We start from the raw sequence: 23,957 nt of genomic DNA on the forward strand, positions 1-23,957 counted from the left end.
CCTTCGACGAGGATGGTTTTTGTAAGAACGGTACTCAGTATCTCCCTTGCAATACATACTACTACTATACCCGTCGTTACTACCGGCGCCGCCATCGCTTTTTCGTCTGAGAACATTTCAGCCACTATTACGTAATTATTCTTCGCACGGCAAACGTTTTGTTCGGTAGTCGAGAAGAAGGACGCCAGGGACGACGACGACGTCGTCGTCGTCGTCTCGTGCCATCTCTTTCTCTCTCTCTTTCATTTCTTTATTTCTTCCTTTTCTCCCTTTTTTATTTTCTTGCCACCCAACCTCCCACTCATCCTACCTCTCTCTCTTTCAACCCATTCCTTCTCTCTCTCTCTCTCTCTCTCTCTCTTTCTCTGTTCCCTTTTTCTGCTCCAGAGATCTTCCTGTTTTCGCCGAGGGGAACGGGAAATACATCTGCTAATTTGCATAGTAAATTTGCGTAGCGCACCGTAACGTTTCCGAAGCGCCGCTACGGTCTCTTTCTCGCTCGGACGACGAGAGAAAAGAGGTTGTTTGGTATGAGAAGGATGAGAGAAAACAGAATGTTGTTACCAAAGAATAAGAGAGAAAGAGATAGAGATAAAGTGAGTGAGTGAGGAGTAGGTGGAAAGAAGAAAGGGGTAGAGTTAAAGTAAAAGAAAAAATAAATAAATGATATGGATTCTCTTCTTCTCTTTCTGTTCTGCGGACTGTTCGGTTCCGCACGGCATTACTTTGTAGCTCAGCGTGTGTCTCCGGGTAAGAAGAAGAAGAATAAGAATAAGAAGAATAAGATAAAGGTACGATCGTGTATATGCTTGGCGAACATCGATAAAACGCGCGCCGATTTACAAACAATGAAATATCGATGCTATCTCACTAAAAGACGTTTGGTACCCTTCCCTTCCTTCCTTCTTTCCTTCGTCTTTTCGATCGTACCTATCCTTCTTCTTATTCTTATTTACCCTTTCTTTTTTATTTTGTATTCTACCTTCTCATTCTTTAACTTCATCCCATTTATTCTTTTTTTACCTCTTTTTCCCATTCCAATCAAATGACTCTTGGACTACCAACGTCGATTAAATTCCTCGTATTACTTCATTACACGATTATTTCAGCATCAATATGTTTGTATGTTTTAATGAATTTCAATTACATACATGTGTGTATGTATTATTTGTATTTATGGGATTCATCGATGATGAAGTTTATTATAAATCATCGTCATTTTATTTTTAAACAATGATTCACGGACATTATCTTTTAGTTTTTAAAGTGTGTGAGTTCTTTCTTTTCTTTTTTTTTTTCTCTCTCTATTGCCTATACGTGCTCAAGAAAGATACGAGAATAGAAAATGATAAAAATTGAAAGGAATAAAAAAAAAAAGGCTTGAGAATATTGCCCAGAGAAAGCTTCCAAGATATCCTTCCTGTCTCTCGAATTATCGTCGAACGCGGCGCCATTGAATCGACGCATCGAAGCACGAACACGAATCAGTGTGTGGGTATTGATACTACGTGTTATATGTGTATGTGTGGGTGGGTATTACGTACGTACAAGTTTAACACACACACATACACACATGGTTGGTCGTTTCGAGGGCCTTCCACTTCCGTGTCATTTTGCGACAGTAACCACGAGCTGTCCATTATGAAACCGGAAGCGTCTGATTACGTTGCTACCACAGTTGCTTCACTTTTCCCTCTCTCACTTTCAAACCCTCGTCCACCTACTTTGAATTTTTGTTTGGTTAATTACTGGGTTCTATCGCGTATTTTTATTAAGAGAGAAAACCGAATAATGTAATGTTACGAATCTGATATTTTTTGTGTATTACTTTTTTTTTGTAATTTAAACTTTTAGGTATAAACGAATATAAATAATTAATTAAATTAATAGACTTAAAAATAGAATAAATAAAATAATAGATTACTTTATGTCGTTATGTGAACTAACAATTAATGTTTATTTTCTTTTTTTGTTACAGGTAAGTTTGCTGAAAGAAATTAAAAAAAAAAAAACAAAATGAACGCACTTATGGTGATTATGGGGGAGGAAGGAAAAACGACGATGGAACATCCGAACAACAGGTCGTATAACCGAGAATATAGGAGCTCAATTGGCGCGGAAACTGGCTTGCTTGCTCGACTTAAGTCGAGCCAAATCGCGTAAACAGGGAGTATAAAAAAAGATAGTAGAACCGGGGAGTTGATTAGAAAGGCCACCGCGCGACCAGGGTTTTATAAGGGTGGATTTCTGAAACGACATACCTACGCTTCGTGGGTGGTAAAGAGGGAGGAGGAGGGGTCGCACACTGTTGGTGAAACGAGCGAAAAGTCGTTAACGACGGTTTAAGCTCGCGACTGAATAATAGATCGTATAAGTTCCTCCCTCGGTTTTAAGTAACGCGAAGTAACATAGGGATGGGTACTACTACTTACTCTTTTTTATTACGTATTTTTATATTTCATACTTTTACAAATATTTTAGTCATTTCTTTTTTTTTAAGTACTATTAGATAGAAGAGAACGTAAACGAATTTTGATTATTTCAATCTAATCGAATTAACATACCCGTTATACCAAATAGTTTTTTTAGTTATATGGGATTAAATTAATGCATATATATATTATTAATAAATAATAACAATTTTATAATATTATATGTATATTAACCCCTTAAGTTGAACGCTCGAGTTAACTCGAGCGACGTTGTATTACGTTGAGCCAAAATTGTTTCTTAAGGGGTTAATATACAAAATTATATTATTATATTATTATTTTGTTATATTCTAAATAATATAAAAAAAAAAAAATAAATAAAAATAAGATAGAGAGAAACAAAAGTACGTAATGTCGAGAATTTCAACGATTCAGAGCATAAACACCATCACCAAATTTTCGTTGTTTTCGCTCGATAAGAGATCTTTTCGGTAAGAATATCTCCAGTGGATTATCTCGATGCGAAAGCTCATAATTGCTAATAGCTCGAACTAACCGGTTTTCTCTCTCTCTCTTTCTCTCTCTCGCTCTCTCTCTCTATCCCTCTTTCTTATGCTCGTACTCTTCCTCATTCTGTTGTGTGTTTCTCTTTCAACACACACACACTAACTCGGCCGACGGTGTTCTCTCTCGCATTCTACCCACCACGCACCACGTATATACGTCGTTACCCCAAAGTTTCGCAATCAACGGTGCAACGAGCGTGCAACCTTGTTCTCCCAACAATGTAGCTCGTCGTCGTCCGGGCAGCTGAAAGAAACGATAGCACGAAATTGCCAAGCGTTTTCGAAGCTCGCACACGGGCTTCATGGCTCACTGCGAAAAGTAACTGAGAGAGAGAGAGAGAGAGAGAGAGAGAGAGAACGTTTTATTAATAAGACGACGATTTTAGAAAATTCATCGACGTTAACGTACTTACATCATTCTACTACCGACATTATGTACATTAACTCTCCAAGCAACATTATTTAGAGTCTCTACGCATTGGTGCGTTTCGTGAATGAAACTATTTAAATATAGAACGATCAAGTTATGGTAATACATCGGCACCGATCTATTCTATCTAGTTACTTATCTATCTATCCAATGTCTTACTAACATATTCATGTTTTGATATTAACCCTTTCGTTCCGAAATAGTTGAGACAAAATATAATCGCTGGATACGGAGCGTTTTGTTTTTTCATATTTGATCGTGTATTTTTGAGGAACGTATATATACGCTCTTCGTACATGATTGGTCATTTTTCTAGGGCATATATATATATTCGGCCATCGGAGTGAAAGGGTTAAAAAAGAGTTTCTTTTTTGGAAATTTTATTCATCTTTTGTTTCCTTTACGTGTTTTCAATATAATTCTATCAAACAATTTGAATTCAATGCATTTGATATTTAATTTCTTTCAAAACTATTTAACGCAACTTTGAATAATAATTACAAATCGTAAAAGATTAATTAACGCGATTTTAAAGTTTTATTCATTCTTTTTTTTTTTTTTAAATCAAATAAGAATAAAGAGTGAGAGAAAATACAGGGGAGGTTTAGGGATGTGCAGTAGAAGAGAGGGGTGGGGTGAGTGATAATTCTCTTTAATAATCATCACCAATGCAACAAACGATGCTCCAAATAATTTTGATAAAACGAACCAAGTGCCTCGCGAGTACTCGAAAAGTTTAAGTGAGCGAACGAATATGAGAGAGTGTGAGACAGAGAGAGAGAGAGACAAGGATAGAAGATTTTTGTAAAATTATCGTTATATCGCGATGCTAAAGCGATGACAATTTTTGTTGAAAAATGTCTTCCAATTACGAGGAAGAGCGCGTGCGAGTTTGAAAAAAAAAAGGGGGAAAAAGAAAAAAAAGAGGGAATGGGAGAAAGAGAGAGAGAGAGAGAGAGAGAAACGAGAACGCGTGGTTTGAAGCACGCTCCTCGGCTGTTTGTTGAGTTTTAACGAGTCCTCGCGCAAAATTAACTTCGTTAGCGGTGCTTGCGCGTTAAGCACGCGAAAATTTCGTTTTGAAAAAGTATCGAAGTTAACTGTGAGTTAGGCAACGAGAAAGAGAGTGAGAGAGGGAGAGAAAAATGATAGACAGTCAGACAGACTGACAGACTGACTGATCCTTGTCCACAATTCTCTTTTGTTGAACATCGAACCGAGTGAGTCTTTGGTGTCATTAAAATATAGGATTTCTCTTTTTCTCTCTTTCCCTTTCTCTTGTGCTTCTTTTTCTTCTTTCATTTCTTCTTTCAATTTCTTCTTCTTCTTTTTCTTCTTTAAAAATCGAGGATGAAACGTCTAAACGCGAGACAAACTACGACTTTCCAAGCAACGTGTCGCTATTCGTGGAAAACAACGAGCACACAGCTTTCAATAAGAAACTTTTGGTGTAAAGGGTCCAGGTGCGCCGTCCGAACTTCCTTCTGCGGTGAGAAAGAGTAAGAAAGAAAGAAAGAGAAAGAATGGAAGAGTAGAGAGAGAGAGAGAGAGAGAGAGAGAGAGAGAGAGAGGGAAAGGGAAAGTGCTAGGCGCCAAGGGAATAAAAGTTTTGTTGGTTTTTAAACCAGTTCCGCGCTTTTTTTTGAACACCTTTAAGACTACATGCTACAAATTTTCCACCTTTATTTTTCCTGCCTTTTTTTTTTTTATTACTTTAGACTATACCATCTTTTTCCTTACATTTTATTTTCTTCTATTCTCTCTCTTTCTTTTCGTTCTTTTCCCATCTTTCATTCTTTGTCTGACCAATTTCTTTTACTACTACTTTTTCTTCTGTTAACGTGTGTTTTCATTTAAATAAAATTGATACGAAATCTATCGATGATTACATTTTTTTTTTAATTAAAATTTATTTAATCTAATGTCGTATTTTCTTCGAAATATTTTGACTCGATATTAATAATAATAAAAAAATATCAATTATATGATAATTAATAAAAAAATATGTTATTTACAATTTTCTTTCGTAATATTATAACGAAATATATTAACATTAATTGATTAATTTATTTTAACATAATTTTGATTAATTAAAAATAGGAGTAATAATTATAACATATTATAAAATATCGAGAGTAGAGATTTATCGAAAAGAATATTTTTTTTTGAAGTGTCGTTATTCTCTTTTAAATGTTATCATTGTTTTTATCACTAGACGGAGTAATGACATGATCCTTTTCTCTCTCCCTCTCTCTGTCTCTCTCTCTTATTCTCTTATTCTCTTTCCTTTTTTTTTTATCTGTGAGTGAACACAAATGGAAGAGCTCGCTCTAACTTTTGCCGTTTGAAAATGCCACGGGTAGTGCTTTTGCTGGTAGCGACGTTTTCGATTACGTTTTCCCTCGCGATTCTCTCCCTTTTCGTCGAGCGTACTCGGTTAACGCTCTCGGCTTTTTTACTTCCTTCGTTTTCGAGTCGTTTCGTCTCGACGCCCTTCGAGTCTCGTTCGAAATCCAACGACTTCGAGACCATCTCTACTATCGAACTTTGTCGAACAACAACCCCCTTCCCCCTTTTCCCTTTTACCCTTCCTTCCTTCTTTCTTATATTTCTTTGCATTATTTTGAACTCTACGTTAATACACCACAAATTAATTTACAAAATGTAATATTTTTTTTTTTTTTAACAAAAGGCAAACCCTTTTCTTTTTATTTCACATAGAAATGAAACAACTTGTTGACTTTTATATTACATTAAAAAAAAAAAGAGTATATAACAAGAAAATTCGGTGTGTTGTACGATTAAAAGAAAAACAACTCTTTTAAAAAAATCTCATTCCATTCTATGGTATCACAGACAAAACACAATTCTCTCTTCACGAAGAAGAAGAAGAAGAGAAACCCCTTTTGTTCACGTCAATAATTCGCAATATGCAAGGATTTTCTTTTTTTTTTCTTCTTATTTTTTTTTCTCCCCTTTTTTTATCCACAACGATAGCTGAAAAGCAAGTACTTGCTTGCTTACTTACTTGCTTACTTACTTGCTTACTTACTTGCTTGCTTGCCTACTTGCTTGCCTACTTGGTTGCTTGCTTGGTTGCTTGCTTGCTTGCTTCTTTCTGGTCGCAAGGCAAAAGCTGCAAGAAAGGAACGTACTCGAGGAGAGTTCGTCGACGACTCATTAATGTTTTCGAAACTGGCATTAGCGTGCACTTAAGAGTCTTAAGATAACGTAGTTTGTGTGTAGGTAAGTTGAAGTTGTCGGAAAACGCTCGTTCCAAGTACTCGTACGCGCTACTTCTCTAAATTTTTTTTTCCTTTTCTTTTTCTTTCTTTCCCCCACCCCTACCGCCTCTCATTTCTTTACTTTCTTTGTCAACTTTTTTTTTCTTTCGAACAATCTTTACACAGGAGAATGAGTACCATTGATTATCGAGTACGATTTACTAGAAAAAGAAAAAGAAAATCAAGAAAATATGTACTTGTCACGTGTTGGGTGAGATTAATTAAAGGTTAAGAATAGTAATCGAAGTTTCTCAACGATTTTTAGATTGTATTTTTTTTTTATATATATATGAAATTAATCAATAGCGATCATGTTAATTATTCAGAGTAAATTATTTAACGATATATGAACACGTGTTCCTTAAAAATTAATCAAAGTTTCACTTCATTTACGTTATAAATTCATTTTGTTCGTTATTACTAATTAGGAAACGTTAATAGAATTCATGTTTTAACATTAACATTAACATATACATATATATATATATATATATATATATATATATATATATATATATATTGAAAATATTCAAATTTCATTCTCCAAAGTCTATATAAACATTTTAATAATCATATTATAACATATGCTTATTTCATTGATAACATCTGATATTTAATATGCATACATATTTACATACATACTTGAAATATTAAAATTCTATTCTCTCAGTGAGATAATTCTCGAGAACTAACTCCATTCAACGAAAAACACGCTCGGAATAATACAGAAAACACATTGACTTAATAACGTTTTTTACTGAAAAATATTTAAATGGTATAATTTCTTTCTAACAAAATTTTCTTATCATTGATAATTTGGAAAAAAAAGTATATACGAAAAGGAGATCAAGTGTATGCAAAAACAACTCGCTTTTTCTAGATGACACTTGTGCATAATTTTAATTGGCTTACATCGATCATGATACTCATTGTAAGTCTTCTTCGAATGCTGAAAGATGTAAAAATGTTATTAAAAATAAAGTATCAAATTTATTATGCGTATACGCGTGAGTGTTCTGTTACTGTGCAAATAATCTGCACATATGTATGTGTGTATATGTACTGCTTCCAAATGATGTGTATGCATACACAGTTATTAATTAGAGAATTGTTAAAGAATAGGATATAAAACATTGCATCTAATGTAAATGAGTCAAAAATATGTATAATACTTACTGTAGGAACACGTTTAAATACATCACGTCGAAAGCTAAGAAAAATAACGACTAAGAACGATAGAGGTGAATAAAAGGTTGAATTTATCGAAGGAGTGGTTTATCGATCATTTAATGTTTTGTTTATATGCATACACATACATATCTCACTCCTTCTTCGGTATTTAAATTTGACTTTTATTTTTATTTCGTTAAACATTTCGTCGCCAAGTTTTAATCTTCGTGTATGTTCGTTGTTAGTCGAGTGTAATCGTAATTTTGTTCATAATTTATTGTCAGTCTTCTTCGACGCGTCGGGACGTATACACAATAATAGAAAAGTATCAAATTTATTTCGCGTACGTGTGTGTGTATGTGATTGTGCGTATTGTGTGTGTGTGTTTTATTGCTGTGCATATTATATGGATATCTTCGTAGGTGTGTGTACTGTTGGTAAGTAGTATACCTACTTATATGTTTATACGTGTATATGTCCAGCGTTGCAACTAGTTATTTCACAAATTTACGGATTTTACAAACTAAAAGTTAATATATATATATATATTTTTTTTGTATACAAATTTAAATAACAAACACCAATTTCACAACAATTTATTTCAAATTGATCGGTGTACGAATACTTTCTACACCTACTATATATACGTCAAAGAATATTGTAATATTAAATTTTCATTGGAACGAGTAATTTTTAACCAAAAAGTATCCAAAGTTATTCGAAACAAAAGGCTATATGTTCTTTTCTTGTACGATCAAGTATTCTCACATTTTCATATCTTTGATAAAAAAAAAAAAAATGAAGACGCAGTAGAAAAAGAAAAAGAAGATCAGAAGGTCGGAATATAATAATTATAATAAAAAGGTATCTACACCAAGTGACGAGAGAGAGAGTTTAACGATAGTGTAATTGGTATCATTCATTCAGTAAGGCAATTAGGGTGGAAATATTCTTTAACGTTTTTTTTTCCTCTCCTCGTCATCGTCGTCATCGTCGTCTTCATAGTCGTGTTCTGGGTTTAATGAAATATGATGAAATCGAGGAGAATAAGTGCCGTTAGGAATGGATCGCAATAATTTTCACGAACCCACTCTCTTATTTGATTCTTTTTTCCTCTTTTCTCTCCTTTTTTTTCTTCTCCTTCTAGTTCTCTCGATCGACTCATCTTCTTTCCAAGAGTTGCTGAAGCATTCGAAACGATCGAGATATCCCGCGGCTCTTGGGGCCGTGTCAACCTTTCGAGGGCGCCCCATTGTCCTGCGCCTTTCAGTCTCGGAAATGAAGTAATGGAAACGCGGTTGGGTTCTTCTTCTTCTTCTTTCCCTTTTTCCTACTCTGCACGACTCTCGTTTTAGTCTTTCTTTCTTATTTTTTTTTTTGTTTTATCCTACTTCTCTTCTACTTTTCTTTTCTCTCAGAGTCTCACTTATTTTCTTTGCTTCATATTCTCCTTTTCCCTTCTTCCTTTCCTCATTTTTATCCGACTCGGCCCGTTACCCGCGACTATTACTATACTTCGGTTAGCAGCAATCGTATTAGAACCACGTTTTGCCCTACGTCATAAAGCTTTTTTCTTTCTTTCTTTCTTTCTTTCTCTATGGTGTGCTACGGTAAAGAGTGTGCAACGTTATCGCAAAAGACTTTTTCGCTAAGAGAGAAGAGACCACCTCCTTTCGTGGAAATGATTCGTGCTATGTAAGTGTATATATACACCTTTTTCTACCTTAGAAAACCTTTCTCGATTATCTCGAGTACTTTTGAAAGCACAAAGCCGACAGAGAAAAAAGAAATAGAAAAAGATGGAGATAAAGATAGATAAAGAAAGAGAGAGAAAGAGTGAGACAGGAAAAGCTGCCTTCTTCCATGTGTCTCATACTGTTTGCTGTCGAAATTTCCGAAGAATAGATCAGCCCAATAAGTAGAACTCGGTATTAACTTTTTCTCTCTCTGTCTTTCTTCGTAGGAAGGGTGAAGGGTGGTGGTGGTGATGGTGGTCCAACGAGGTTGATCTCGGAGAAACTTCAAAGCTTTTGCGAGACAGAATGGATTTTAAAACGAACGAAGTAGCAAATAACTTTTATCTTTAACGACTAACGTTTCCTATTCCCTTTTCTTTCCTCCTTCTTTTTTTATTTTTCTCTCATTCGTATAGATCTTTTCTTTCTATCTCTCTCGGATATATAATATAGTCCTTCGTGTGTAGAGTACTCAGCTAGCGGCATTTAGAGCTCTGCCTTTCCAACGATGTCATGAGTTTATATATCACCCCGACACTCGAATTATATTCTTTTATCCAATATATCTATATATATATATTCTTTCCTTATCATTTTCTTCCTCCTTTTAGTTCATCTTTGCTATAACAATTTTTTTTATATTCTTTCATTCGGTTTTTTTTTCTATTTTTTTTTTCTACTTTTACGACAAGCTAGCTTAGAAATACAGAGTAAAATTGTTCTCGCAAAACTTTTTTTTTTTTCGTTTCTTTTTTTTTTACTTTACTTACTTACTTACTTACTTACTTACTTATTTACTTACTTACTTACTTACTTTGGTCACACAAGATGACGCCAAGGGGTAAAAGGCTTTCGGAGATTTCAAGTGGTAATTTATTTCCGGTTTCGCGAGGACCGTCTGGAGTGTGCGGCCGGTTACGACAAAGGAAAACTATCCTCTTGAGTCTCGTCGATGTTGGTACGTCGGTTCTTCTCTTCGTCTTCTTCGTCTTCTTCTTTTTATTCTTCTTACCAATTTTACTCTTCTCTTTCTTACACTTTCTGTCCTTTTCCCTTCATTTTCTAGCACGTCTTTCCTGTTTTTCTCTCTGGATTCTCCTTGACTTTACCGTAGAACGTCCACGTCGTCTGCCTTCGTGACTTTGTCGCCACAAATTAGGGTGAAAAATCAGTCGCTAGGAAGGTCCATTAAAACTCTTGCTTGACTTTACTTCGCGAGACTCTCTTTTCTCTCTCTCTTGTTCTCCCTCTCTTTCTTTGCTCGTTTTACGCGCTAACGGGAAACGGGAAACGTTGTTTCTGATTACGTTTGACACTGATTTTACGGATTATTTAGAATTTTCCCTTGTTCATTTGGCAAAAAAGGGAGTGAAACTTTGTTGTAATCTATCTATTTATCCTCTTTTTTGTTTTTGTGTTTGTCATATTTTATTACTTTCTATTTTATCGTTTCCCTACTAATTTCCGTTAGATCCCATTTCGTTCATTTCATCCATTTAATACTATACAATTTAATCGTTAATTGAAAATACTCAAATAAATACTTAATTACGCTCTTATTTATTTGCACGGTATTTGTAACGAAAACAAAATTACGTACTATATATTAAAATGATCGAAAAAAAAAAATAATATATTAAATCTTTATAAAATATTTTGACCATTACTTATTGTTGATTTTATATATAATCGATTGTATATGGCGAATAAAAATGATAATAAAAGTGTTGAAAAAATATAGGTAGTCAATAAATAGTAGTAGGTTTTTAATTAACGCGATTTGATATCTTTGAACGTGAACGTGAACGTGAACGTGAAGGTAGGACAGATGACGACGACCGGCTTTGCCGTATGTAGTGGCGGTCATGTTAATTAATCATTATCCAATCGTCGATTTTCGGACGGAACGTATGCGGACGAGTAGGACGAATAATTTATCGGGACGGCGAACTAATTACTTTTTGGCGTACAATGGTAATAGTAGTAATACGCATTCGCGGTAAATTAAGCGACGTACTCGAACCATTGTACGGTACATAATGGATATTACGTCATATGGGAAATACCTAGCCTACCGTATGCTTGGTAGGTATATGATAGAGATAGATACCTTCTCTACGTTTGACCAACCTCTCTAACCCCCTTACCCTTACCCTTACCCCCATTGAACAGGTACGCGCATTTGAGCGCACTTCATGCATAATAAATTATGCATAATTAGAACGTCTTCCTTGCAAATAAGACAAGTTAAACGTTGTTAAAATGCTTTGTCATTTTATTGCTCGTTTTCGAAGATTTTGACATCGTTCTTTGTGTCGTTAGAAAGTTATTACGATCAAGAGAGAAAGAGAGATAAAGAGAAACGGATGTAATACTTTCCACGGGAATTATAAACGCTCGTCGATTCGTCGTCATTTCTGCCGATGATTCGTTATATTTTCTTTTTTAATTATTTTTTTTTCTTTTTTCTTTTATCCTTCTGTCTTTGAAGTCGTAAGAAGGGGAATGAAAAATAAGAAAGAAAAACGGGTAATAATTCGTAGCTAATTTTCCCCGACAGCTGCGGGAGAAACGTTACGCAAACGTATCCGTGCGAATAGTATGCACACATACACACACACACACACATATATATATATTTTTTTTATTTTTTTTATTTTTTACCGTCTACCTACCTCCTCTTTTCTCATATTTTCTCTCGCGTACTTTTTATTCTTATATTATTTTTATTTAAAATAGAAAGAACGTTCAACTTACCGCTCTTCTTCGCTTATTTTACGGATATATGTATACTTTACGGATGGGAAAAGTAAACGCCTCGGAGTAGGGAAAAAGTTGAGAACTCAGGAAGGCAAAGTAACGAGCTTTAACGCCTTTTCTTTTTCTTTTTCGATAGTACACGAAGCTGAACAAGACACGTATGCTTATATATATATATATAGTTACTTTACTTTGTCGTTTAAAATCGCACACGGGTATGTATCTACGAAAGAGATTTACTTAAGTCGTTACTACTAAAAATATTTATCCACGTGAGTTGTTCTCGCGTAATCCTATCTACAAGTCTATTCTTTCGAGTATTATATTATACTTTCTCGAACGTACAAATAAAATTAAAATATAAAATATAAATTATAATATATAATAATATATATGGTCGTGTATAAATTTTTTTTAATTTTATTTTATTTGTTTGTTTGTTTGTTTCTTTTTGTTTTAACCCTTTGCAACTCAAGTTGTTTTTTTCATTTCATATATTAGCAGTAATTCATAAAACAATTTCAATAGAAAAATTATATTCTTGTATTATTTATAAATGATATATGAGTATTAACAGTAAGATTATAGTTGATATGTTGTAGAGTAGATTGAATTTGATTTAGTTTGTTTTTTATTGTCTTCATAGCGAAACCCTCGAGTTGCAAAGGGTTAATTTTAGAACGTAAAAATAAAAAATTAAAATATGTTCGTGTATAAATTTTATTTTATTTTTTTTTTTTTTTTTGTTAAAACTAAAACGAATGAACGATTATGAAAGTACAAGTGACTCGGGTGAAAAAAAAAAAAAGTAACAAGAATCGTACGAAAAGAATTTAAAGCTGATTGTAAGGGAAAAATGACGATTTTTCTCCCTTCTCTTTCTCTCACCCCTTCTCTTTTTGTCTCTTTCTCTCTCTTTACACTGACACAGCCATAAAGGCGTTACACGGCGAATACCCAGTGCCAGAATTGACTCTATAACGAGCACCGTAATAACAAACGGGCAACGACGTAAGTCAAACGAATGGCTCTTTTACGAGTTTCGAGAAGATAGCGTGATGGCGGAAAAGAGTCGAGAGTTAGAGAAGAGGAGAGCCTACGTTAATCTCACTTTCTTCCACCACCACCATCACTACCACCCTCCTACTCTTTCCTCCCACTCTTTTCTATCTTCTTTTTCTTTCCTTTACATGTCTTCCTGCCTTCTTTCCTTTCTTCTTCGAGCCGAGTAACGAACAAGTCGAGTAACCATTAAAAAGATATTCTCGTACGAATTTGCTTTTTTTCTTTCTTTTTTATGTTAAAAGGAAACGAGAAAGAGTGGAGAGAGAGAAAATTCGATAAGCGAAAGTCCTTTCCCCTTCTTCTTTTTTTTTTTTTTTTTTTTTTAACCGACTCTTAGCATGGAAAGTAACAAAGTATTATAATAAAAAAAAAAAAAGCATACGAGATTAGAACTCATTATCCTTTTTGTTTTATCTTCTTTTCGCGTATCATAAAGAAAAGTACTTCTATTTATATGGTCGATAACTTTTTTTTCTTTTCTGTACAAAATTTTATCAATATTTTTTAATTTTGTTCACGTATCAAAAAGTAAAAGTACACATTGATTTTCTTGTATACATTTGATTAGCATTTTTAAAAAGAATATGTCAATTGATTTTTTATTGAATGATATTTATTATTATATTTTTGTCTTTTACTTTTATTTTCTTTTTTTGTTTTTTTTTTATTTCAAATATTTTCTATTAGATGCTGACCGAGAATTAAAATACACCAGTAGCCCAGCATGTCGTGGGACAGCTCGGTGTCAGCAGTTAGGTATCGACCAGACGTATATTACCGTCACCGTCGTCTAAAGGGGAGGGGACGAGGGTGACTCTTAGGGTACCCAGAAGTCAAAGGGAAATAGTGAAAGAGAGAGAGAAAGAGAGAAAGAGAGAAAGAGAGAGGAAAATGCGCAAAGAGAAGAACCCAACGCACTTAATAAATGCCGTCGTTTTCACAGACGATGAATGCAAGTGGTTCGCACTTTAATGAAATCAACGTCGACGGTTGGAACAACGAACCTTTCTAATTTTCTCTACCTTCGTCCTTCTCGTTATTTCTTTTTCTTTTTTTATTCTTCTTTTTTCTTTTTCTAATTTTTTTCTACTTCTTCTTCTTCTTCTTCTTCTATTTCTTTTCCACTTTTTCTGTTTTCTTTCTTCTTCTTCTTATTCTTTTATTATTATTTTTTTTTTCCATACATTTTCCTATCTTTATGCTGGTGAATATTTCCGTGAGACGATGCAGTAGTGGGCTGGGCGCGAGTTTTCTACGTTTTCTCGCGCGAGGTGTTTCGAGAAAGAATAAAAGTCGAGCTTTCTCTTTTATATCGAGGCTCCTCTTCGGGGTCGCAAAGAACGCGTTTTCCACCCTATCCAACACCTATCTTTTTTCTTTTTCTTTTCTTCCTTTCTTCCTTCTGTTCTTTCTTCATACCTTTTCTTTCTTTTTTTTTTTTTTTTTTTTTCTATTTCTCGACGAAAGTAGCAGAGTCGTAAAGCAGATATTGAAAGTAGCGAAAAGTCGGCATTCGCAAAGAGTTAGAAAGGATATATAGGAAAAGGGGTTGAAAAGAGTGGGAGGAAGAGGGAGAGAGTGTCGTCGGAAGTTACTTTCGCGGCAGACTGCCCGAATGTTCTCTATCTTTCTCTCTCTCTCTCTCTCTATATATATATATATATATATACCTTTTTCTCTATTCGAGGTGAGAAATAGTTGGCACGTATGTAAAAACGTAAAAACAAGAAATCGAAACGTTAACACGCGGCAACGGAAAAAAGGATGATGTTGGAAGTCACGTAAGGATGTTATTAAAAACGTGCCCCTACACTAGAGAGCTTTAGTTTTTCAGAACAACATAACTGCTTTTCGCTTAAACGATTTTAATACACATACACTGTGTACATCATTTTTATTTATTTTATTGTGCACAAGTTCTGCAATTATAAATACATTAACGTTTAATAAAAATTCGTTTTTAAAAGGATATATATATATATATATATATATATAAATTAATGACGACAGAAAAAGTGTGAAAATGTGTTGCTTATAAAATTCAAGAACTTTAGAGGGTGGGCCTCTCACTTTACGTGCCGTTGCTGTAACAAGGGGCTAAACGAATACAACCCGTCACTGTTTCTATCTACTCTTCAAATTCAACCCTCAACCAACACCAACAGCAAGCAACCAACCAAACAACCCCCCAATCTCAAGCCACCACTTGGTTATTACCGCATGGTCTCACGGGAAGACGTTATTATCCGTACGGGTATCTTCTTTACTGCGCGATCATCAGACTATATCTCATCGTAGCTGATTGACAGCGCGGAAAAGTATACCGGACGACAGCTTTCTAAGAGTTACGAATCCTGATTTGACGTTAGGTTAAATAAAACTGATTACTATCCTTACGCTTCGAATAAATATGATATTATAATGTTGATTAGATTGTTAATCTTCATTTTTTTTTTTACTTTCTTTTGGTATTTATTGGTGCAGAAATAATGAACGTTATTATAGTTGTTTGTTTGTTTTTTTTTTAATTATAGTTGTACAATAGAATTAACGCTCAATAATTATTAATATTGTCGAATTAAAATCACGAGAGACTGGTGGGATGGTTGGGGGAAAAAAAAAATTCCAATTTAAACGATTTCATTGTTAAAATAATACTCCATATGTTGATTATTATTCAACAGTTGTTCGATATTAAAATCATACATATTTTAAGTATTTAAATTCAATGTTTACAATCGGTAATTATTTCTCTCCGAAAAAAATATAACCAACGAAATATTGTACTTTTCGAAAGATGAAATTAGATATAAATTTATCGTTTCTCATTAACGTTGCTGTCGAACCAACTGAAAATCCTCTCTTTCTATCTTTCATACGCCTGTATATTCACACAAACATATACACACATAGACACGCGATCGATTTATCCTATCACATCGAGGTGTATAAGTAGTGGTGTACATCGTTTCGCGACATAATATAAAATAACGATCGTGAAATCGAGTCGGTTGAGAGTTCTAGTAGCCCCGTTGTATCCACTTGTTCCATCGAACGCGAAAGATTTGGGGGCTAAATGACGAACACCTGCGAGCATTCGACTCGATAAATACGTCAAATAGCGCGTGCTACTATTACTACTACTACTACCTTGTAGTTGACATTTGTTATCGAATGACAAGCCTGTCCCGGTCGAAACATTTATCTTTTGTCATGGATTTGCTTCGACCGCATACACCCTTCCTATATATATATATTTATTTCTCCATCCAATCAGATTGACTTTTGCTACGATGATAATAACGTTATACACCTCTTTCAAATTTTTATTCTCAATAAAATACAGTCATCAAAGAACAAATATCGATTTATCTTTAGAAAATCTCGTATAAATATAAGAAAATAATTTATATCCAATTTTTCATTATATACCACGAATAAATATTATTTTTCATATATCATTTTATTTTAATTTGTTTTGTGGGTGTCAAACGGCGAATAGTAGAAAAAGAGAAAGAAAGATGTTCGAAGGTAACGAGATGGAAATCGTGTTTTATATACAGGAAGCGGACAAACGGTGAATAACGTAGAAGAGTAGTAATAGAAGAGAAAAATCGAAAAAAGGCCGGCGACGAGCAGCACACCCCCCTGGTCGCCGGCAGCTTTTTGCCTCTCGCTTACTGCGATTTGTCGGGTAGTAGGAACTTTAGCCGGGGCAAAAAACATTTATCTTTCGGCGCGCATGTTGAACATCCGCCATTACCGCGTGCAAATTAACTCAGCGGGTTCGTTCATCCTTTCACCCTTCCTTCTCTTTTTCTCACTCATTCCCTCTCGATCTCTCTCATCCTACTATCTACCAAAACTCCGGGTTAGGGTTGTGTGGGTGGGTGTTTTCCACTTCAATGTTACTCAAGAGATCGCTTTTTCACGTGTCACGTGTCCCCCTGGTTAGGGACTATTTTTTTTCTTTGATTATCTATTTAACTAATATATACGAACGCATTTTATTTACATTTTTGTTTTGTTTTTTCTTTGTTTTACGATCAAATAATTGTTAGTGTAAAAAAAAGAAATGACGATTCGATGTAGAATCAAGCGTACAAAATTTACTGTTTGCATTACAGTTATATATATATATATATATACGTGTAATTTACACGTACGTACAAATATACCGCTCATGCACTTTTCTAACAGACACACACACACAGAGACATAGTTTAAATCTTTTCACGAGTATCGACGACGCGTCTATCAATTTTGGATCGTTGGTATATAGGTTTGAGAAAGGATGGGTAGGGGGTGTATGAAGGTACGAGAACGTTGGTGCTCTCGTGAAAGGGTGAGTTAGTCGAGGGGGGTTAAAGGGTGACTATCAACAGATGGCGTTTTAATCGTAACACAGAGAGAGACAGAGAGAGAGCAGGTCTTTGCCAGAAGGGAGGAAATAGATGTAGGAAGAGAAAGAGATGGAAAATCAGTGTGCACACGTCGGAGTAGAAAAACGGAGTAAAGTGAGGTAAAGAGGTAGAAGGGTGTGCGAGGGGGAGGAGAACAGATAGATAAAAAGAGACAGATATATAGTGAGTGAGAAAGAGAAAGAGTGAGATAGAAACGGATAGTAAATGATCGCCGATTAAAGTGTCCCCTTTTCTTCTCTCTCTTTTCCACTTGCAGTCTTCTCCGAATGGTCGAGAGCAGGCAGGCTGGCCAGGCAGGCAGGCAGGCAGGCCAAGCGACTCGATTGACAAATGGTTTGCGAAATCTGCATTCGTTGCGAAGTATTCGGCTGCCAATTCGGTCGAAAGTCGAGCTCGTACGTAACAGCCATTTGTTCCTTGTCCGTTCAACCGAAACCGACGGAAAGCACAAAAATAAACAGCATCTATCGATTTCTGTCCGGCATCGATACACGCTCGAGTAACGCGCGCTCGTGCCCAAGATATTACATTCGTTAGAAAACCCACTGACAAATCTTTCCCTACTTTTCTAACACAACACAATACTATCGATCCTTCTTCACAAAATTCTCACCCTTCTTTTCTATATATCTATATATGTATATGTGGAATTAAATTGTATCGAATATATTTCGAGTAAATTTTTGTTACATATAATTTGATTAAAAGTAAAAAAAAATTATCACTGTTTACTACGTTTGATTCATTTTTTTTTTTTTTTTGGGGAGGCCGATGTTTATATTTGGTGTTTTTTTAATTCCCTTTTTTTTTTTTTTTTTTTTAACTGTAACTTCGAAGTACAAACACACTCTCTGTTTTCGTACTAAATTCGACGATATTCGACGCTGTTATCGGAACTCGAATTACTTTATTACGGCCGTTTTCCGATGTATTTTATCGTGGCGCACTTACACAGTCTATATGACATGGTAAAGTAATTCGATGGTTACACGGGTATGGGCACGGGCACGGGTACGGGCACGGGTGCTAGCACGAGCAGAGAAACGTATGCGTATATTCGTCTATAAATGAAAGAGAACTGGTATGGCAATACAAATGGCTACAACCAATAATTCGGTAAATTGCTGCTGTCAGCGATGGGGGGATATAAATTTTGCGTGTACGTTCGTTTCAGTATCAGTCGAATTTCATTGTACTTCGATATAGAACGGATTGTCGTTTCTATAGTGAAAATTATCTAGGGAGTAACTTTTTCCTACACACACATACTCTCTCTCTCTCTCTCTCTCTCTCTCTCTCTCTCTCTCTGTCTCTCTCTCTCTTTCTAACTCTTTCTCATTCTGTCATATCACGAATATGAACATTCCATATGTCGAATGAGAAAGAGAGAGAGATAGCACACTTGTTTTCGAATAGCGAGTTCCAAGTTTTCGAGTACGATTTTGGTATACACCGAGAGTACTTATGGGAGGGTTTAAAAAATGTTCCACTTCTCGTTTATTACATTTATGTGACATAATTTAGTAGGACGAGATTACCATTCTACATTTACATGAAATAAATTTTACTACGAAAAATGATATATTGTATATATATTATATACGTGTATATAATTTTGTACATACTTTGGGTTAAATTCACAAGTCGTTCAATCTGTTTCATCACGCACACATTTTCCTTTTTCGTTAAAAGCGAAACTAACTTAACTAACTTTCGAAGAAATTTCGAGGACGATCCTTATCGTTAATTACTCGAGAATACGAAGGTGTTCTCTCTCTCTCTCCCTTTCTTTCTTTCTCTTTTTCTTTCTTTCTCTCGTTCCCTTGCTTTTCTATCGGATAAACTCTAGGACTCTCTGACAATTAAAATCATATTTCAAACGAGCTTTATAGAATACGTAATCTACTTCCTCAAAAGAGAGAAAGAAAGACTTGTACTTCGCGTGATTTTATTTCAAGGTTTTTCCAATGCGACGTAGAAAAAAAAAACTTATCCGTCCAAGTCAAAGTAAAGCAAAGTAAAGTAAAGAAATGAAAGAAAGAAAGAAAGGGAGAGACTAGTGGAGTTACATTTGTAACGTGTAAAACGTTGGTATTTTTCTACCTTGATTAAGCGTATATACTGAATAAGAAGAGAGTAGAAAAGAGGAAGAAAGTAATAAGTAAAAACATAGTTCACGTTGCCATGTATAAATATATCTTAGATATTTTTTGTTCTTTTTAGTTTCATCGAAATTTTTTTGTAAAAAGGTATTCGAATAATTTGTCGTGCTTATTAACTCGAACTCTCGCATGATGTCACGAGATCAAACGTACGTAAGAGAGAAAGAGTAAGAAAGATTATTCGATCTTTGTTCTCGATCAAAAAAATTAAGAGAGCAGTTATCGCGAGTTCAAAGATCATGATCCGACTCTTTGGAACATTTAATGACTCGACGAGAGAGAATAATAAGACGTGTAGACTAGCATGAAATTTGATTTTTTGTTTTGTTTCTTTTTTATTAATCATTCTTTAATTTAGACCACACACATGTGTTTCTTTAATTAATTATTTATTGTTTTAATGAAACTAATGAAATAAAAGATTTTGTAGAATGATTTTCGAATTAATTTAATTTAATTATTAAAGATAAAAAGATTTATCAATTAATTGTATATTATAATTATTAAAATGTGTTTACACCTATTTCTAATTAAGTTAGTCTCCATCTAAGGAAATGTAATTAATTAAGCACGCAGAGGTATGCGTGCTATCTGGTAGGAGGAAATACCAGAGCGGGGATTGAACGCTAATTAGACGTTCGATACACCGAGAATCACTGGTTTGGTTATATTGGTCTCGGGTCTTAGTTTCGCTTCGGTTACATTCAACATACAACTGCATTGCGAATTATTAAAAGAAACGTTAATGTATACCTTTTCCTAACGAAAGGAATGAGCTTACTAATAAGAGAAAATAGAAAGAGAGAGAGAGAGAGAGAGAGAGAGAGAGAGAGAGAAATAAATAAAGAAAGAAAGCAAAATAAAAGAAAAGAAAATAAATAGTACGATTATCGTGTTGCTTTCAAAACAGCTGACTTTACTTCCGTGGATTAAGCTTCTTTTCGTAAGTAGGTCATGAAACAAGAAAAAAAATACGTATTTGTATAATTGCATACTTTATTCGTATACTACATAGTTTGTTTTTTTTTTTTTTTTTTTTTTTTTAACTTGTGTATTATTAATGAATATTATATACGAAATATTTCCAAAATTATTTTATTGAGAAAAATAAAAATAATAATACGATATTTAAATAATATTAATTTATGAATGAAATTGTAATATTTTATTTTGAATTTTTTAGACGACGTTTAACATTGTTACGAAAATTATTGGCCTACGATAGGTTCAAACTTATTTAGAATTACTCGTGATAGATAGAAGTCAATGTCAACTCACCGAAGTACTTTTTATTGGATGAACGATAAATGTGAATCGGTTTTGAAAAGGTCAAAAAGTTAGCTTTTTTTTTCTCAATCTTCTTTTTCTTACTTTTCTTTTTTCTTCTTCTTCTTCTTTTCTTCTTCTTCTTCTTCTTCTTCTTCTTCTTCTTCTTCTTCTTCTTCTTCTTCTTCTTCTTCTTCTTCTTCTTCTTCTTCTTCTTCTTCTTCTTCTTCTTCTTCTTCTTCTACTACTCGAAAGGGTGTATCGTCGATGAATTTCGAAACATACCTTGAAAGCTACATGGTAGAGTTATGTTATACATTATACGTATATTGCGTATCCGTGCATGTTGGTGTTTACGTTTCACGAAAAAAAACGTTCAGAGAGCTTTTTAGTAAATTGACGAGAGGCAAAACGTGGTCGAGTCATGATATCTATCGACGAAAGAGGGAAAAAATACGGTTATACTCTCACAGAATATTTCTTTTTTTGTAATATTTCTAAAAAGAATTTGTGTCACGCGTAAACGAGAAATAGAAATAGAATAGAACCGTCTAACGAATTTAAGAGAATTTCAAACGAATCCCGTCAAATAGAAGAAGTGTGGGGTGGGGGGTGGAGATTAGGGTTAAAGAAGATTACCACACGATAATTTCGAAAATTTTGATGATTTTTCTCTCTCTCAAAAAAAAAAAAAATAAAAAATAAACGAAACGAAACAGTTCACGATTTTTGAAAAAGAGGATCCCGCGGTGATCGAGTTGGAAGGGGGTGGTAAAAAATGGAAAGGGAAAAGATTAAATGAGCGCAATCTCTCGGTTTCACCTCGGCAATCTCGTGATGAGTTTCTCCAGCTAATTTTCGGCCGAGTGTACCACCGTGTTCGTTCGGTGGTGCGGGAAGATAGTTTTGTGGAGAGAGAGATATCATCAATCGGCTGGTACCGGCTATTCACAATCGAGATTTCCAATCAGTAGTATTAAAGCTTACTTGCCCTATTCTCTGTGTGTTTCGATCCTGCCCAACGATTCTCCTCTCTACCACCATCATCCTCCCACCCCCACATCCCCACCTACCCCACTACCAGGTGGATATATTCATTACCAAATATTTGAGTTTATAATGGAAAATATATATCTGTATCTATTCCAGCAACGATTTTACTCATCATATATATACGTATACGTTCGATCGATTGGAATTGATTCGTTCATCGATACTCAATGTTTCTCTCTTTCTGCAGGTATATATATATATATATATATATGTATGGGGGTGTATGTGTGTATCTATATATGTATCTTTCTCTCTCTCACTCTTTTTCTCTATCACGCCGACGAATTATCGATTTCCACCTTTTGCAACAATTTCTGCATATCGACGAAGTGCAAGCGAGTCGCGAATGCGGTTTGCTTTGGTAAACTGTTTGCGAAAACGCCTATCATTTGATGCGCTTTCAACTATATAAAACGTTTTATATGAAACATTCTACGCGAATAATTTTTAAAAGTTTCGTAGTTTTTGGTTAATAATCAATAATGGGGGATAGTATTGGTTCCCCCCCCCCCCTAAAAAAATAAAAAAAAAGAAATAAATAAAAAAAAAAGAAAAGAGAAATAAAAAAAAATAAATCTATCTATATCCAAATAAATCTACAAATCGTCAAACTTTTTCCATGTCTGGTTAATAGCAATTGTGAAAAGGCAAAAAAAAAAGAGAGAGAGAGAGAGGAGACGAAAAAAAAATATGAAGAGAGAGAGGGAGAGAGACTTTTATGTGTACGTCTAGTAAATTCGTACAGTGCATCGAACGAATCGATTATTTATTTATATTGCTATTTTTCTTTCACGTTTTGGGCGATGCCGGTAATATCTCAGTTTTCTCAAGCGTTCGATCACACAATATGGACTGACATCTAACAGAAATAAAAAAGAAGAGAATACTATATATATATATATAGATATATATTTTCTTTTCTATCACTTTCTTTCTTCTACGTGCCACTACTACTTACTTTGTACATTTTTCCTTTTTCCTTTTTGCTTTACTATTGAAGATTCTTTCACCTTTTTCCACGTCCAGCTTACTTCCATTGGAGTCCAGAGACTGGAGTCTTTTACTCCTATCATCCATTACCAATTCTTTCGATCCACCTTCGTCGTTTCTTGGCGCCTTACCTTTTACACACACACACACACATGTGTATACTATATATATATATATATATATATATATATATATAAACTGATATATACTTACTACATACGTAGAGTTAAAACTCGCAGGACAATCTATACTCTCGCACGATTACTTTCGATTCGGGTTTTTACGAGTTTAGTTTTTCCAGTTCGTGAGAAAATTTACGTTAATATCCTTCTCTCGAGTTCTCTCTCTCTCTCTCTCTTTCTCTTTCTCTCTTTCTCTATTTCTCTCTCTTTGGGTGAAAAGTCCGAACACACACTGAGAGTTATCGAATCCAAGAAATTTACGTTGCTTTTTACCTTATGATCCGATGTTACCTTTCCTAGTCTTAAAATGGGGTGGTAATAAACAAAAACACGGCTGGAGAAAAGAGAATGAGAAAGAGAGAGAGAGTGAGAGAGAGATAGAGAAAAAGAGAAATTGGTGGTAAAAGAAAACGAACTTATTCTTCGAACCTTCAAGC

At 34.5% G+C, this 23,957-nt stretch overlaps 1 protein-coding gene across 1 annotated transcript in view; it reads left to right on the forward strand.

The window, feature by feature from the left end:
• Positions 1–653: 653 nt before the first annotated feature.
• LOC107074569 (uncharacterized) overlaps positions 654–23,957 on the forward strand; it is a 212,560-nt gene continuing 189,256 nt past the window's right edge. Inside the window, exon 1 of the mRNA XM_089175197.1 lies at positions 654–791. Within this exon, the coding sequence (XP_089031323.1) occupies positions 669–791 (123 nt within the window). The 5' untranslated portion in view covers positions 654–668. The remainder of the gene's footprint in view (positions 792–23,957) is intronic.

The sequence above is a fragment of the Polistes dominula genome, unplaced genomic scaffold, assembly GCF_049000335.1.
Source record: "Polistes dominula isolate Pdom_NZ unplaced genomic scaffold, Pdom_raw_medaka contig_82, whole genome shotgun sequence".
In the NCBI taxonomy this organism is placed as follows: domain Eukaryota; kingdom Metazoa; phylum Arthropoda; class Insecta; order Hymenoptera; family Vespidae; genus Polistes; species Polistes dominula.